The 16,937-nt window shown below is 41.3% G+C and overlaps 1 protein-coding gene across 1 annotated transcript in view; it reads left to right on the forward strand.

Moving 5' to 3' along the window:
- The window catches only part of LOC106640022 (unconventional myosin-Ie), a 51,096-nt gene that overhangs the window by 33,487 nt on the left and 672 nt on the right, over nucleotides 1-16,937 (forward strand). Inside the window, exons 12-21 of the mRNA XM_089588724.1 lie at nucleotides 11,369-11,539; nucleotides 12,390-12,556; nucleotides 13,378-13,627; nucleotides 13,736-13,942; nucleotides 14,110-14,394; nucleotides 15,490-15,645; nucleotides 15,734-15,873; nucleotides 15,974-16,125; nucleotides 16,200-16,538; nucleotides 16,671-16,877. Coding sequence (XP_089444850.1) covers nucleotides 11,369-11,539; nucleotides 12,390-12,556; nucleotides 13,378-13,627; nucleotides 13,736-13,942; nucleotides 14,110-14,394; nucleotides 15,490-15,645; nucleotides 15,734-15,873; nucleotides 15,974-16,125; nucleotides 16,200-16,538; nucleotides 16,671-16,877 — 2,074 coding nt within the window. The remainder of the gene's footprint in view (nucleotides 1-11,368; nucleotides 11,540-12,389; nucleotides 12,557-13,377; nucleotides 13,628-13,735; nucleotides 13,943-14,109; nucleotides 14,395-15,489; nucleotides 15,646-15,733; nucleotides 15,874-15,973; nucleotides 16,126-16,199; nucleotides 16,539-16,670; nucleotides 16,878-16,937) is intronic.

The raw sequence follows: 16,937 nt of genomic DNA on the forward strand, positions 1-16,937 counted from the left end.
ACGCGTAGTACATATTGTGTTATATTATGGGTTCAAACTTGATTATTACTGCGCCATCCTGCGGGAAGTCGGTATGTTGGAAAAAAGCCGTGAGCCAAGTACCTACAATAAATCGATAAATCGTACTCACTCTGCACCTACTCATTTCCTGCAATGGAGCTGGTAGGCGAGTTTTCAAGTTTGCGACGAAAAAGGAAATTATTTTTATTTCAGCGCACATTATTTATACAATAAGTATTTTAGGTAATTACCTACATTTACAGTGGGGATTTTTTTTTAAACTGGTCAGGGTCACCACACCACCACTACTGGCAAAGATCTGTGCATCAACTCAAGTATTCTTCGCAGTAAGCGGAAAATTTACGCAATGGCTCAATCAGCTCGCGAGATCTATTTGAAAGTAAACAGCACGTATACATTTCGTTTATTACCCTTGAATGATAAAATTTGCATTTTTCAAAATTTAATGGTACATAATTATTATTATTATTATTATTATTATTATTATTATTATTATTATTATACCTAGGCATTGTCAAAGAGGCGCACGTTATAATTACTGATGCAATCCACCCGGCGGGCGCTGCAATAAGCCGCTCTTAATTAATTATTAAATTTGAAAATTCATTACAAGCTCCCCGAAAATTAGCATACCTACTTATCCGGCGCGCTTCAACCTTTTGCATTTAAGATTGAGAAAGTTTCAAGAGGATTAAAGAATTTTCTCTGCTGCGGAACAATGATTCATCTTTTTCTCCCGTAATGAGCCAGCTCTCCGAATTAAATGCACCATTGTTGAGCAAGTTCTCTTTTCTTTTTAACAGTTGATGGAAAAAAAAAAATAATAATAATAATAATAAAGGTTAGAGAAAGAGCTTAGTAGAGGTATACCCCCGCGTAACGTGGCCCCGTAAAAAGAGCATTAAAACGTGAAAAAGGCGGGAGAATGGGTCCACCTTTCTTTCTTTCTTTTTTTTTATCGCGATAATCGTCGCATGATAAAAAAAAAAAAAAAGGCCAGACAGGGAAAATAAATAATACAACACCAGGTAGGTACGTGTAAACGACAATCGCGGCAATTTCTCTCTACTTCTCACATGGGTATAAGAGTCAATTTTAATTTCTCTTCCTTTGTCCCGGGGTCGACTATCCGCATGTACACATAAAAGTATACTGCAGAGACTCAAATCCTTTCTTTCGCCCTCCATCCCCGCCTCTCCAAGCTATCGAGGTATATCTTGGTACACCATACACACGTACAGAGTGGAGTAGAGTTCCGGAAACTTTTGCGATAGCCCGTTGGTACTTATACAGCGTAGAATAAATTGAAAATGTTCCCGCTGAGGACCGGTGATTGTATAGGTATAGAGAGGAGACAGATCTTTGTTGTATATGCTCAAACAACAGCCCAGAAGCGGCAATACTTTAATCCATCCCGCAAGATAATTAGTCTCTCTTTCTCGCCGTGGTGACTTGCGTAACATTCCATTGCTTTTGAACTTGTCCTTTTTTTTCCTCTCCATTTACCTATATGTATATACCTCACGACTCGTCTCTTTGAAGCAAAACCCAGCCACTGTCACGCTCTTGCTTCTTTTATAATTGATTTTTTTTTTTTTTTTTCCCTCCCCAAGGCCAGTTTTAATTATATTTGCATCCAAGAAATCTTTATCGTTTGACTCTTATTACGAAATGTGAGGTACTTTCGATTACCAACGTATACCTGCTGTGTCCTTACAAGGAGGGCGTCATACACATACATTCCCTGTACATACGTATTGCATCCTTGGGTCGGGTATGTTTCCCGACTCGCGGCTCCTTAGATTTATCTTTTAGGGTATGCTTATACTTATCCTCTACAGAAGTGAAACGAGCTTTTGTCGGTGAGCGCGCGCGGTTCAAAGTTGTACAGCTATATCGCGTGGATCTTGTTTAGGCGAAACTAATTCAGCCCAATTTGGCAAGTCGAGAGATTTTGGATTTCGAGGTGTCCCCCCCCCTCCCCCGATTCTCCGTCTACATTCCATATATAACGTGTAGCGAAGGCGAGAATTGCCGAACCAGTTTTTAGAGACCGTTTGAGCAATCGACGATGACTTTTTCGAGTGCATGTGTTGTGGCACGAGTAGTTACTGGTGTGCCTTACCACACGTATTTTCGACATGCAGAGTTAAAAAATTGCAACTACGCAAAAACCGCATTTTTTTTAGCATAATAATATTAGCCATATAATAGGTAAAAGATTCGGTCTCACAGGGTGACAAAAAATTCCAAGATAATGAGTCACTTGTTACGGTGACACGCGTTTTTAAAATAAAGTTAATCTGACTCTGATTGATTTTAACCACTGCATGTGAATATACTTAATAATTATGTATACGTACACAATACATAAGGAATAAACCGGGCCCTGAGCCGCCCCCCACTTTTCTTACAAACTAGTCTGTCGAACGGAAACAATAATAATTTTCCTCAATCAATTTTTGTAATCCACTCCGAAGACAAAATGTAAAGGTAAAAGGTATACGTGTTCAATAAAGTACTTTTCTTTAGCCTCCTCTTTTCCGACAGGATTTCCGGCTTCGAAGTTTTCTTTCATATACCTATACGATGAGCCTCCACTGCACCCTCGCAAAACTCCGTCCCATGCCGTACGCATATACTTACAAACAACAACAATAATAATAATATTATTGTATAATACGCAGGCAGGCATCGGCTTTGAAATTCAACGGGCGTACTATACTTGCTGACTTTCTCGCCACACATCATTTTTGTAGGTGGATAATATACTTACTTATAATATAGGTTTGCTGCTTGTTTGCTCCTTTTGAGAGAATCGAGACATTACAAGTATATCCACACTTACCCGGGATGAAAAGGGCTGCCCGCCCCACTAAACGTCGTTTTGCATTTAAATATAATTATAAAATATGATATAACGAAGGGAGTAAGCGTGTGAGTCGGTGCTTATCACCAGAGAGGGTTTCTCTCGTTTTTGTCAAAGTCGGCCCGCCTCTCCTTTTTCATCCCGTATACTTATACCCTTTTCTCAACATTTTTTTTATTTATTTATTTATTTTTTTTTTTTTCATTTACATAATTATATTATATACTTATAAACGCCCTCGCTCGTCTTGTTAAATTAATGGTTTCCTTGATTAACGAGCCGGGCCTCGGGAATCGAGTGAGAGTCTGCGTGTTTGCACGTGTGAGACGATCGAACGCTGTAAATTTTATTTATTATAGTACAGCTATATAATTATACCGCGAGAAGGTATTTGTTTGTAATTGCGAAACAAATTCACGTGGTGTTTATCTAATCGTTCGCTTGCACACGTGTTTGCTGTAACAAACGGACGTTACGGACACATTGCAGACGTGTTTTACATATAATATATATGCATACATGTATATGATAATTATATACATATATAGCATACAGGAATTGGTTATAAATGATGCGCACCGAGTCGTGAAGAGCGGAAAAGTCTTTGTTCCGACGACTGCGTGATGGGCGTCAAATACTCAAATTGCAGAACGCGCATGGGCACGTGCGAGGAAAATTCCTTCAGTTTTTCACGACTCGGTGCCGCTTAGGTATGCAACAACGCCAACAACCAACAGGACGACGGGCTAAAAGGGAAAAAATATTAACTCTGCGACTCGCGAAGTGGTCATTGCCGATTTGCCGTGGATATATACATACCTATACGTATGTGTACATGTATATAGAGTTGCGTACACAAAACCTTTCAAGTATCCTATATCGGTCGCGCCACGCGTCAAAAAACTTTGTTCTGATGCGATACGTACACAGGTAATATATATGAATGTGCCTCCCAAAAACAGTTAAAGTTACTTGCACCTACTGCATTTGGGGCTCATTGGTGATGGAAACATCGATATGTATATGTGTGCGTATGTACGAATAAGAGTCTCCACATGAGTACACGTATACCTATACATGCACCACGTACAATAAATAAAGGATGTCGCCGAGAGCTCTCATCGCATTATACAATATAGTTAAGTACTCATGAGAAACCTGTACTCTCGCTTTGCGGTAGTAAAGTCTCAATTAGCAGGAGCATCACGTTATACCTATTACCCGTGCAGGCACTCGCCCGCGATATGAGCACACCCGTGTAATACATATTGGCGTATATATATACGTGGGTTATTGTACATGCGTATATACATAGAGTCTGGCTTTCCGATGCTCCGCTCGTGTGGAGGAAGTGAAGAAAGAAAGTGATAGCTGCGTCCGGACTTTCTAACGTGCAATAAACGTGTGTGATGATGGTGGTCGCCGTCGTCGTCATTATTTACTTACTTTTTGCGGGAACACGACGCGCGTATTGTTATTATCTCATATTATTTTGTTGGGTATAGGTACCTAATGAGACAAAATAAGCTCCTACTGCGTACGCTACGCGCAAGTGCGACTGTATGATTACATGTTATACAGTAGCCACTATTTTAGTAAAATTTGATTTCCAAGTACCCTTGCCTTTCTTTTCCTTTTCTCGATTTCTCGAGGTTTAGAAAATCATCTCGATTCTCGTTCATCGGCTCATTCGCTCGATCGGAACGGTCGAGTGTACGTTTGTCAAGCTATTAGAGAAATCGACGACGAGGTCTAATTTTAACCGAGCAAATAAATACGCGTACCCAAGTATACACCTATACCCACAGGCGTTCTCTATTTTCTTGAGATTGATCAATTCAGTCGAAACTACCATTTCATTTAATGAAAGCGTGAAAGTTAGTATTAATATGTTTCGTTCGATAATCATTGCGGGGCGGGGGGGGGGGTAAAGAACAACAAATACAGAAGTCGCTCCAGCCTTTACCTCCAATCATTTCTTTTCTCCTCCATACAATTCTTAACTTAAATTACATTGCCAATGAATGTCGTGTAAAACCAGGCTCGACAGTTATTGATCAAGTACTGCTCCTCATTAAGTAGTGGCGCTTAGAATATGTTTTCAATTATATTACCCATGCAAACACCATAATGTATGTATATATATTGTGTTGGTACGTGTGAAGGTAAGGCAATGAGAAAATGTTGTCTAGAGCCGTTTTTCGTTTGTTAGCACATACATGAAAAATGAAAATAAAAAGAAAAAAAAAAAAAAAGAATCACGATTTCCGTACGTAGATATAATAAATAATAATGTCCAAGCTCGCCAATTAAATGATGGGGAAAGTGCACCTTCATACTGACGCTGGCGAGTCGGGGCGTCGACCCTCCGCGCACACAACTCGTATGTGCAATTTTAACAAATCGTTTCGCTAGAAAATGAATGTAACTCGAGGAGGAGGAGGCCTGAAAAAAGGCGAGCGGAGCAAATCGTTAGGGGATTCCGCGGGCTGTAAGTACGTGCTCCGCTCGGCCGGTGCGCGAATTAGCCAAGGCGCGCACGGAGCTCTTTTTCTTCTTTTTCTTGTTCCTCCTCCTCCCCCCTCCCCCCGAGTGCAAGGGGGGAACCAAACGACTATGGTGCCCATGGACTTGCACGCGTGTAATGGGCGTCAGCATGACGAGCGCGACCATGTGTCCGCAAATTTTTCTCGCTTATTAATTTATATAGATATATATTTGAGCCGAGAACTCGATGAAATTCATTACCCCCGATTCGTCGCGTGGAATGCGGTCCCTCGCGAATAAGTAACAATATTATATAGTTTTTCTTTCTCCTCTGCAAGCGTTTTTCCGTGTACCTAATAAGTATGTATGCTTACGAGTCAAGCTGACGAGGTACGTATCTACGCACAATAAATTGTACTCACCCATGTTTTAATAATACCCACGTGAGATCGATCCAGTAATCGAAAGTTTATTTAACGCCATGGTATATAATTCTGCTTGTTCTTGCCCGTACATACCCAAACATATGTAATTATTATTGTCCATCGATACGTGCAGCCGGATCGGCTCTGGTTTCGAAACTCGACCCCGTTACTTTTATTTTCCTCCCTCAAAAAAATCACGTAACATTATGTTATTTTAAGATTCGACAACGAAGCGAGCCGTGCGTTGGTTAAGTTACAAGCAGCAAGTACCCATCACGCGGTGAGCGCAACACATACATTGATTTGAATCAATCTATAAAAATTGCACTTAATGTATCGTCCAGTCTGTAATTCTTCCATTATTTTTCTTCGCAAGCATGTTTTTTTACAATTAATTCATCCATGTAGGCATACCTACGTATACATATACACACATTGTAGTATACGTATATGCATATATTGAACTCCGGATAGGAGGGAGTTAAAATGACCAAAAATCGCTAGCAAGTGCCGACTTGCCCGAAAATCGCACCCTAGACGATCGCGTGAGAGCACACTCCTATACTTACTACTATGATAATATATTATATCGTACGTACCACCGCCGATGTCAAGTGCTTTTTTTTTTTTTTTTTTTTTTTTTTTTTTCTCGCGCTCACATGCTCGGCTTAATTGAAGGGAAGAAAGAAAGAACAGCTCTGAAAAAAGGTAATTTCGTGAGGGTTACAGTTACTTGTGTGTACGTATGGGCAAACGGGTTAAAGAGGCACACTCGAATTGTGGGAAAAAAGCGCCGCTAGAGAGTGATTAGATGGAGAAAAATAAAGAGGCGCATAGGCATATTCGGGAGGAAGCAAACGCGTGCACCTGAGCTAACGGCTACACGAGCCATTTGGTGCTGGCAATTTGCGTAAACGGAGCATTTACGAGCTCAACGCATTTATCAGAGAGTATAGGTGTAACCTATGCGCACAGTGAGGATCAGGGTTAAAAGAGTGAAAAATCAGCTTTTACGGCTTGCTGCAACTCCTCTCCGCACCTTTTCGAAAAGTATAACGCCTCATAGGTATACTTATTTGTATATCAGACAGGAGTACGAGAGCACTGCTGTACCGTACATGCGAAGCGCGCGCTCCGTTCGATTGCTCACTTGCCGTCAAATATCTGTACCTCACACTGAGAGACCGAATCGTTCATAGTTAACATATATCTTAATTATAAACAATCCGGTCTCTCAGTGCAATCACAGGATCGATGAAATAATAGAACTTTGAAGAACTTAGAAAAAAAAAAAAAAAAAAAAAAAGGATGTTCGGATCACTGAAAGGAGCCAGAGTTTGTCCCCGCGAAGCTCCGCACTCTCGTCGAAACCGCAGTGAGGTCCGCGGCGTAAAAATCGTCCCGCGGTACAATTAGCCGAGAGCGCGTGTCTAACTGTAAATTTAAGTACCCGTCTGCTCGGAGGAGGAGTAAGAACAAAACGTAACTTGAGCAGTATATATGTAAGTACTTGTGGCGTGGAAATTATAAAATCGAGAATGCAAGCTCGGCTCTGGCATTTTATTATTTTAAGTTATTGGCTCAAGCATTAATACTTGAATGTTGTTGTTGTTGGTACTATAAGTACTTATCTTTTTTTTGTTTTTGCAAGCAAATGAACCTTTGGACTGTTTCGCGCCAATTTTCCTCCAATTGTGCCAAAAGTCTCCCTGTACTTATAACGTCCATTTGACACGACCTACAGATAGGTATACCTGTACGCGAAGGCAGTTTAGAAATGGGGCGAGATCTTACAAGATTGTGGATTCGTCGCTACTTCTTTGTACCTCGCACGTGAGAGCTAGGATATACCTAACTGTGTAATTTTGTAGATGTCGAGCTGTACTGCATATTTTTTAAGTTAACTGGCTATGAAGCAAAGAGAGAGAGAGAGAGAGAGAGTCGTATTTTCTCGTCACTTTGCGCGCACGGCAATGGCCAACATTCAAAGTTTTACGGACAAGCAGCGAACAGATGGAGATGGATCGAGCCGAGATAAGAGTGAGCGTGTACCACTCTTATATTATACTCTGTACCATAGGAGTACGTGTATATGTGTATACACGAATGCACGACGCGACGTGTGTACTCACAGGAAACTGAAGAACAAAGGGACTTTGCCTATAGCTATGGGACAAGTACTTATGATATAAGTATAAGTATACATACACGTTAGGTATATCTTATACACTTTGTAGCCCGTGCACTCTCGACGGATGGATCAACTGATTTTCCGTCTTTAACGTACGTAAACGTAATTATGCATGTTTGTACGTACCTCGTGTATGACTAATGCCCAATAACCCAATGTACTTAAATAATACTCTCGATTTAATTAATTTACCCGTAATGAAAAAAACTCCCAAATGGATAATAATTGTGCAAGTATCCACACCTATACGACCGTGGATATTTTCACGGTACGCGGTGGTCCAATAAAGGCTGCCACATAGTACATATATATTGTATATGCGCTACGGGATCACACAAAGCTGCAATGCCTGCCCGGATCGAGTGTAAGTACCTCGTTGTGTATATACTTACAATGTCATACGGAAAATGACGCGGTACAAGTTATAATCCATACAAAACTCCATGCACCAACATTCGTATGGCGAGGGTCCAACTACTACTGTATTACATTGTATAATGACACGTACACGGTATACGCGTTATATTATTATTTATCTTGATGTGTACGCGTATAAGTATCATCGCGAGAACCTCTTCATCGCGAATGACGCGCGTGCTCGCTAAAAGTAAAATAAAATAAGTAAGTAGTGAGAAAAGGCACGCGCTGCTTTTTTCAAAAGACATTTTCCACACATCGCCTCCCACAACTTGATGAACGCGCATCGATCCACAAACAAATACCTATACATATTTAAATGCAGGTATACATATAGGTATACGGATAGTTACGTGCAGATGAGCCGTCGCAGCTAGTCGTGCGATACCGATTGTTCTTCCCGATCATAACCGTTATCCGATCATAACTTACATTTCTTATTATTCTTTCAAACTGTACACTTCAATACTTTATACTTGCGATTTAATTTACTTACTGTATATATATATATTTGTAAAACTAGATCTAAACATGTATTACTATCATTTTTGTTTATATTATCATGTGTATTTTCCTGGATGGCCAGACATGGCTAAGCCACAAGGCCTCAATAAAGTTCAATCAATCAATCCTTTCTGTCGCCGTGACTGCTGTTTGATGCTGCTCTTTTATTTGCCTATCGCATAACTATACTTATTGTACCTCCTTCGAGGCATGACGTTTTAATCTTTTAGTTTTACGGATTTCAATATTTTCTTATTTTTCAATAACCGTGCGTGTCTCGTGATCTCACAAAATTTTCGTCAAACTCTTTTCGTTATACTATGTCTAATCTTTTTTTTTTTTTTTTTTTTCTATACATATATCAATCGGGGTCTCGGGAACGTTACTCGCGGCTTCATCCAGGTTAATCCGATTGTAGAGTCCTTTACATCGATGGTCGTAAAATGCAACGGGGCAGAGAGGAAAAGGGTGGGGGGAGTGGGAGCAGGCTTCTAGAGTACGTACTTAATCATATTAGGTGCAGGTTTTTGCCGATAATCGAGCCAGCGGATGTAAATAATACTTGTACTATTGGAAAGGCGACAGGTGTGGGGAATTTAGGTGGTCGGAAGTCGGTGGGTGCTATTACCCATTTGCCGTGACTGTGGACTTGTGTAGGTACTTTTGTTCCCTTGGCTCAGCTGCTCTTGGATACTTACGTATTCGGAGCAGAACCGAGTCTTGGGATTAATTCGGAATGGAGATCGCTGCTGCCGCACAGCTAGATCTTTACTATATACATATATTGCGACACCCGCGCGGTCGCGGATCGCTCGGTCGCTCTGTCCTCCTGATCCCCTTTTTTCTCGTTGACACAAGTATACATATAACATACACCTGCTTATTTCCATCCTCTTAATTCCTTCGCGCTCCCATACTTTTATCATAAATATTATTATTATTATTATTATTATTATTATTATTATTATTGTATGATGATGATGATGATATGTGTATTTGTATACCTCACTGATGAAATATTTTTTCACCGTCCCATCGCTTGTACACCTGTAGATGTAGTATAAATATGTTATACTTGTTCCGAACGGATGTGAAAATGGTCAGACCGGGGTGAATGACAAACAACCCGAAATGTTACTCAAGTGGGTATTTTGCGGTCATCGGTCTGCCATTATTGCTTTGCTCCGGTGTTCGGACCACGGAAGCGCGATGCGACTGTTTCGATCTTAAGAAATAAAAGTTGGAACGAAACGATTTAGCCCGTGAGTATACCTATACTCATTTGGCGAGCATATTTACGATTCGCGGGCAAAATTTTTAGCGGTGCACAATGGCGAGAACCACCTCCTGCCCTAGTTTCGCGCACGGGACTGAGGGGGAAGGCCGAAGAAATGGTAGAAAACGAACGGACGTACAACGGGCCTTTTGTTTCGAGCTGTAAAAAAGAAGAGCGCCATTCGTTCAAACGCCGGACATTCCGGAAACAAATATTGGTCACGCTCAACTATATGCAGGTATGGTATATACACCTATTGAGCGTATATAAATGCTATTATGATAATAATAATAATAATAATATATGCTCGCTTGTATATAATTATAATATATACACACTTACTGCAGGTAGTGCAAGTACCATATCGGTACTTATAATTAAATGTACTTACATGCAGCTGCAAAGGAAAGTATATAGAGAAGAGAGAAAAGTGTGCCAGAGGCATGTGTTTATATAAATATACACCTACGTATAATATACGAGTATACATAAGTACAGAGTGTAGCATTAAAAAAGGGCTAGCCTGGATTTTTAAAAGACTTGGACCGGAGTTTTTTTTCAAAGAGACTTGTAGGCACGCGCGCGAGTATATATATAGGTATGATAAGTAGGTATACTGCGTCGAACAAAGAATCATTCGAGAGTTGGATTGAGGAAAAAGAGGCCAGCGCCAGGAGAGATAGCGGATGGTAGCGCGTCCGATGGGGTACAATGCATTAGGTATATAGCTCGCAAAAATTTAAATGATACGATAGGTATTACAATGAAGGAAATACCAATGATGCCTACTGTGCTTGGATATATAAACACTATGCCTATAAGCCTTGTGTATTTTTGGCGCTACGAAAACAATAAAGCTCTGTGCAAGCCACAACTTCTTATATATTTATATACGATATAATACAACACCTGCACACACGTGTGCGTGCCTGCCTCGCAATGTATACCTATACTTGGATGATTCGTTACAACAAACCCATCTGTGAAAGCTCCGAATGAGACTTATTACCTGCATTTTTTGTATCTTATTACTTTTAATTTAAAAATGCAAACAAGTAAAAAACCTCTTGGTTGGCTTTTTTTTTTTTTTTTTTTTTTTTTTTTTATTTGAGACACGATGCTAATGCGCAACATATAAACACGTAAAATAATAATGAAACCCTTTAACCATGTTCCAGGAAGAGTACGTGTCGGAGAACATAAGGTGGACGCCGATCGACTACTTTAACAACCACGTGGTCGTCGAGCTGCTCGAGGGAAAGAGGCCACCCGGGCTCTTCCTCATCCTTGACGACGTATGCGCGACTCTGCACGGAGGCAGTACCGGAGCTGACAACGATCTTCAAAAGGTATACTCGCACATCATATTGCCTACTTACATATTCTCGCTCGCTCAATCTTTTTTTTTTTTTTTTTTTTTTTTTTTTTCCCCTCACGGAATTTCAGTCTCCAGGTCGGGCTCGCATTTGTAACACCTTTTTTCTTTCTCGATTCATTTGAATATGTAGTGACGTCGAGCGCGAAAAGAGCCAACACCAGCTAATTATACGATGATAATACCAACACATAGGTGGTGTGTATATATCCACGTAGATGTGAATGCATCGCATAATATTGGTGTGTACCCCTATATGTATATGCATTACATGGCATCCTGTGAATCGAGCCTATTAGATTATTATTCTTGCTGAATGAACTGCAATAGTTTATGTAACGCTATAAGAACATGTATGTATGTATGTATACCTATCCCCATCCATACGTATGCTCGAGTGAAATCTATTTTAGCTGCAATGCACCGCCGCGCTTGTAAGTATATAGGTACGGGCGGATCGATCGACTCGTATTATGAAGAATTTTCCCATGGCTCGCGCAACACTTTTTCGATTTCTCTTGATAAATTTTTTGATCAGTTTTTAAAATTGCTCAACGCATGCGTGTACCTACTTAGTACCACCTACCGAAGAAAGAGAAACTCGCGTAACAAGAAGTACTTATCATCGAATTACCAATGATAATGATGGTGCATTGAATCCGAGTGATGGCTCCCCTACACGTGTCAGGGGTAACCAATCATCACACCATCTTACACCTATCTCTAAAAAAATACAATCACTTTGGTATATATATAATATATGCACTCTATATACTTACTTATGTATTTATATGGATAACCCTGCTTATGTGGATATTTTGTAGAATTTCATTAATGCGGCCAACAGTCACGCTCACTTCCAAAGCACCAGCGACGGTTTCACCATACTTCATTACGCCGGGAGCGTTTCCTACTCGGTCGAGGGTTTTTGCGACAAGAATCGCGACGTTTTATTCCTGGACCTCGTCGAGCTCATGCAAACCAGCACAAAGTAAGTGTAAAATATTTATTTCCCATGCACCGCTCCGACGAATTACGTGTATACATCAGGGTTACAATAACCGATGCATCACATGCATCAGCTTATAAGTCTACACATATATATATATATAACTAACTACACATCTAATAAATAGATGATGTATACGTATATATCAAGTGTGTATATACTTTTATATGTTGCGCAATACCTACTCATCTCTCCCTGCATGATACATGTGTCGCATACATCGCATGCCGCTCCGTTCTCGGGCGAGACCCGCGGTTCCCACACAAGCACGTGTATATACCTATACCTATACTAGGGATCTATTTTTTATTTGTCATCGATCGATGCTCTTTACTTATGCAGTATACGTTGCACAACCGATAATATACATATATACATACTGACTTACGGATATACACCAACACACCTGAATATGTACAAAACCTACCTGTGCCAAACGTTACGTGAACTGCAAACATATAAGTAGCTGTACCTACCAAAACGGCTCAACACACCACCGTAGCTTGATAAATTTAACCTATGTATATACTTATCTATACTTGCTTTGTTTGGCTGGCTAAAGATAAACTGAAATTTTGATCGACAAATGACAAATAGGGGAAGAGAGCGAGCATGATTCATATATTATGTACTTGTACAAGCAAACGATTGCACGAGCGAATGAATTGATGTGATAAGTATAATTATGGGATAATTACGAGCATAAGGGCTTCGCGGGTGGCTTTTATATCTACTTATACATTATATACACCACAACGCGCGTTGACATTGTTTTGGGTTACTGCTACCGCTCGTTCGTATAGTTTGCTGGTTCAGGAGATTTACCCGTCAGCGGATCATCAGCATCAGGAGGGCATCACGAAGACCCTCGGCAAGTCACGACCGACGACCGCCGGCAGTAAGATCAAGCAACAGGCTAGCCGGTTGGTCGGGCAATTGATGCGCTGCACGCCGCACTACATACGCTGCATCAAGCCCAACGAGACTAAAAGACCCGGCGATTGGCACCAGGATCGCGTTCGCCATCAAATCGAGTATCTCGGCCTCAAGGAAGTACGTTTAACCGTATATTACAAACAAATAAGTTATTAATTATTATTATTATATATACAGCGATGATATATTTATGTAGGTATAATTATAATGTGTAATTATGTACAGAACATACGGGTGAGGAGAGCCGGGTACGCCTACAGGCGTCCCTTTGCTAAATTTATCCAGCGCTACGCGGCGATACTTCCACGGCAGGCGAGGCCGAGCTCGCGGGACGAGCGCCAGGAAGTCGAGAGGATACTCGCGAGCGCTTGCATTGACCGGGGACAATACCAGCTCGGCAGGACGAAGCTATTCATCAAGGCGCCCGAGAGTGTAAGCTGACGTCTCTTTTTTGTTTGTTTATCCTGTATGGGAGATAACTCCGCCACGTCCTCCCGGGGGAAAAAAATAAAAGGCATCTCTAGCCGCGAATGCGAGTTGTCACCCAACGGATTCAACAAAATCAGGTGGAAATGACGGGTGCGAAAAATAATGTGTAGGTCTTTATGCTGGAGGAGGCGCGGGACCGTGAGTACAACATGCACGCCCGGGTGATTCAGAAGGCGTTCAAAAAGTATTTCGCCAAGAGACGCCAGGAGGCACGGAAGCAGGAGGCCGCCGATTTGTTTTACGGGCACAAGCAGCGCCGCAGGGCGAGTCTCAATCGCAACTTCGTGGGTGACTACATCGGCTTGGACATGAAGCCTAAGCTGCTCAATATTGTCGGCAAGCGGGAAAAAATCTTTTTCGCCGAAGTCGTCAAAAAGTACGACCGGCGCTTCAAGGTAATTCTTACCTGTGTATATTATTATTATTATTATTATTATTATTATTTTAGATATAATGAGCCATGTGTACGCGCGCGCACGTTCCAAGAAGAAAAATCTATTCGAGCGCGACTCCTTTGTCCCTCTGTTATATTATTATCTACTAGGTCACTGCAAAGTGAAACTTTATTTTACTGGAAGTCCCGATTGAATTGTTGTACCCTGTACCGTACCTCCTCGTGGAATTATCTACGGTGAACTATTCGTCGAACTCGACAGTATGTAAGAAAAAAATCAATAACATCACATCGTTCCTTCTACATCGATTTTATTTTAATTTGTCTCGAGCATGGATCTACAAGGCCTCATATCATTAAGTTACAACCCAATCCTATTGAATGGAGCAATAAACATCTTTGTGCCCGTGATTGTAAAAGTATGTAGTAAGAACTCTTCGTTTGTATTCACCTGCTGCTAGCTCATGTTACGGTGTATTGTATATTTTTATATGCAGAATAAACAAGCTGGCGTACTTATCCATCTCGAACTAGAAGCCGCACGCACAATTTTTATAGAAGGAGATGTTAAAACGCTTGACTTCCTGTTTTCTAAAACAACAATAAAGCCAAGTTGTAATGTTCCTGTAAAGGAGTCCACGGCTTGAATCGGCCATCATAATCTACACGCGTATAATGTAACAATTCACAATTCACAGTACGATAGTCGAGCGAGCTATATATTTTGTATATAGGCAAGTGAAAGCCCTCTATATACGTATACCTAGTTTATCATTCGGCGTACTCGCGCATTCTAAACTCGGCCGGGCGTGCCACGGATGTAAAAGTCGGCTTATCTCCTCCTACCGATCTGCCCGCTTCTCTCTCGTCGACGTCCAAGTACACTTATCTTTTTTTAAGTATCAACTTCTTCATTTTCTTCATCGGCGTTGTCGTTTCATTGTCCCGCGCCGGATACTCATGTACCTATAGTTGTGATGCGTACTTACGTACGCGCAAAGTGCCCTGGTGACACAAATCAGCCTGTCGGGCATATTCAGCGGAATTATTTTTTTAATTACTTATTTAATCAATGTTTTTGCGTTTTCATGTACAGATGAGCCGGCGAGATCTGATTCTGACCGGCAAGTGCCTGTATCTGATAGGCCGGGATCGCCTGAAGAGGGGACCGGAAAAGGGCAAACTAGTCGAGGTGATCAAAAGAAAATTGCCCTTCGAACAAATCAGTCAACTATCACTCAGTACTATGCAGGTAAAACCCATATTAGATTTTAATACATAAAAAAAAAAAAAAAAAACCTTTTTATTCAATCATTCTGCTCCTTTTTATGGCATTTTAGGATGATTTTGTGGTTATTCACACGAGAGAAGATTACGCCAGTTTTCTGGAATTAACTTTCAAAACCGAATTTGTTTCGATCTTAAATAAAAAGTACAGAGAAGTAGTGGGCCACGCGCCACTCATTAAATTTTCCAACAGGTATGAAACAAGTTTTTTTTTTTTTTTTTTCATTTTTTTGTATCTGTGTTTCCAGCATTATAATATGTACGTCAACATTGTTTTTCACAAACACGCTCAGCATCGAGTTCAAAGTTAAAAAAGAAGGATGGGGCGGCGGAGGTACGAGAACCGTCAAATTCGTGCAAACAAACTCCGGAGACTTGGAAACGTTGAAGGCCAGCGGAAAAATGCTCACCGTCAGCATTGGTCCCGGCTATCCATCCAACACCAGTAGGTCCATTGTGTGTTGTCCTGCTCCTTCTCGATAAATGAAACGTGTCGTGTAACAAAACTCTCGCTTGCAGAGCCAGGATCGGTATCGTCCGCGCGAACGGTCTACGGCCGTTCAACTGGAATACAACATCGTGGTGCCGCTCCCCCGATACGAAGCCCTAGTCATCCCGTGGCAAGTCAACAGCAGCAGAATCGATATGAAAACGTCTCTGTGATTTCGGGGTCGCAACATGAGCCCCAAACACAACCGGGACCCCCCAACGGTTGGTCGGGTCCATCGGCAGCTAACCGATCTCAGCTGCAGCAGACCATCAGCGAGGCTCCGTCGGCAAACGTAATGCCCGGCAGATTGCCCGCTGGGTGCGTTCCGATCATGGGCATGTATGCACAGCCTACTAAGAATCCTAGAGGTGAGAGGAGGGTCGATGTAATTTTATTACTTTTCTGCATCTACTTAAAAATGGAAAAAAAAAAAAAAAAAAAAAAATACAATAAAATATTTCTTTCGCTGTACAACAACAATATGCTCTGCTGCTATCTAGGACTGGTCAAAGCTCCGCCTCCACCCTCGGAGCCGGCACCGCCCAACCAGCCGCGCATCAACGGACCCGCGAACAGGCCACAGGCGAAACCGAGAAAGCCCCAGCTTCCAACTTTACCCAAGGTCAAGGCATTGTATGATTACACGCCTCAGGATCTCGACGAACTCGAGCTCAAAGAAGGTGAAATCATCGAGGTGATCAAAGAACGTTAGTATATCCAGCTATGTTTATTCTTCGATTTGTGGTTTTTTTTTCCGCTATATACAT

This window comes from Copidosoma floridanum, unplaced genomic scaffold, assembly GCF_036245765.1.
Source record: "Copidosoma floridanum isolate Cflo_tuat_1 unplaced genomic scaffold, Cflo_Japanese_pri ptg000007l, whole genome shotgun sequence".
Classification (NCBI taxonomy): Eukaryota; Metazoa; Arthropoda; class Insecta; order Hymenoptera; family Encyrtidae; genus Copidosoma; species Copidosoma floridanum.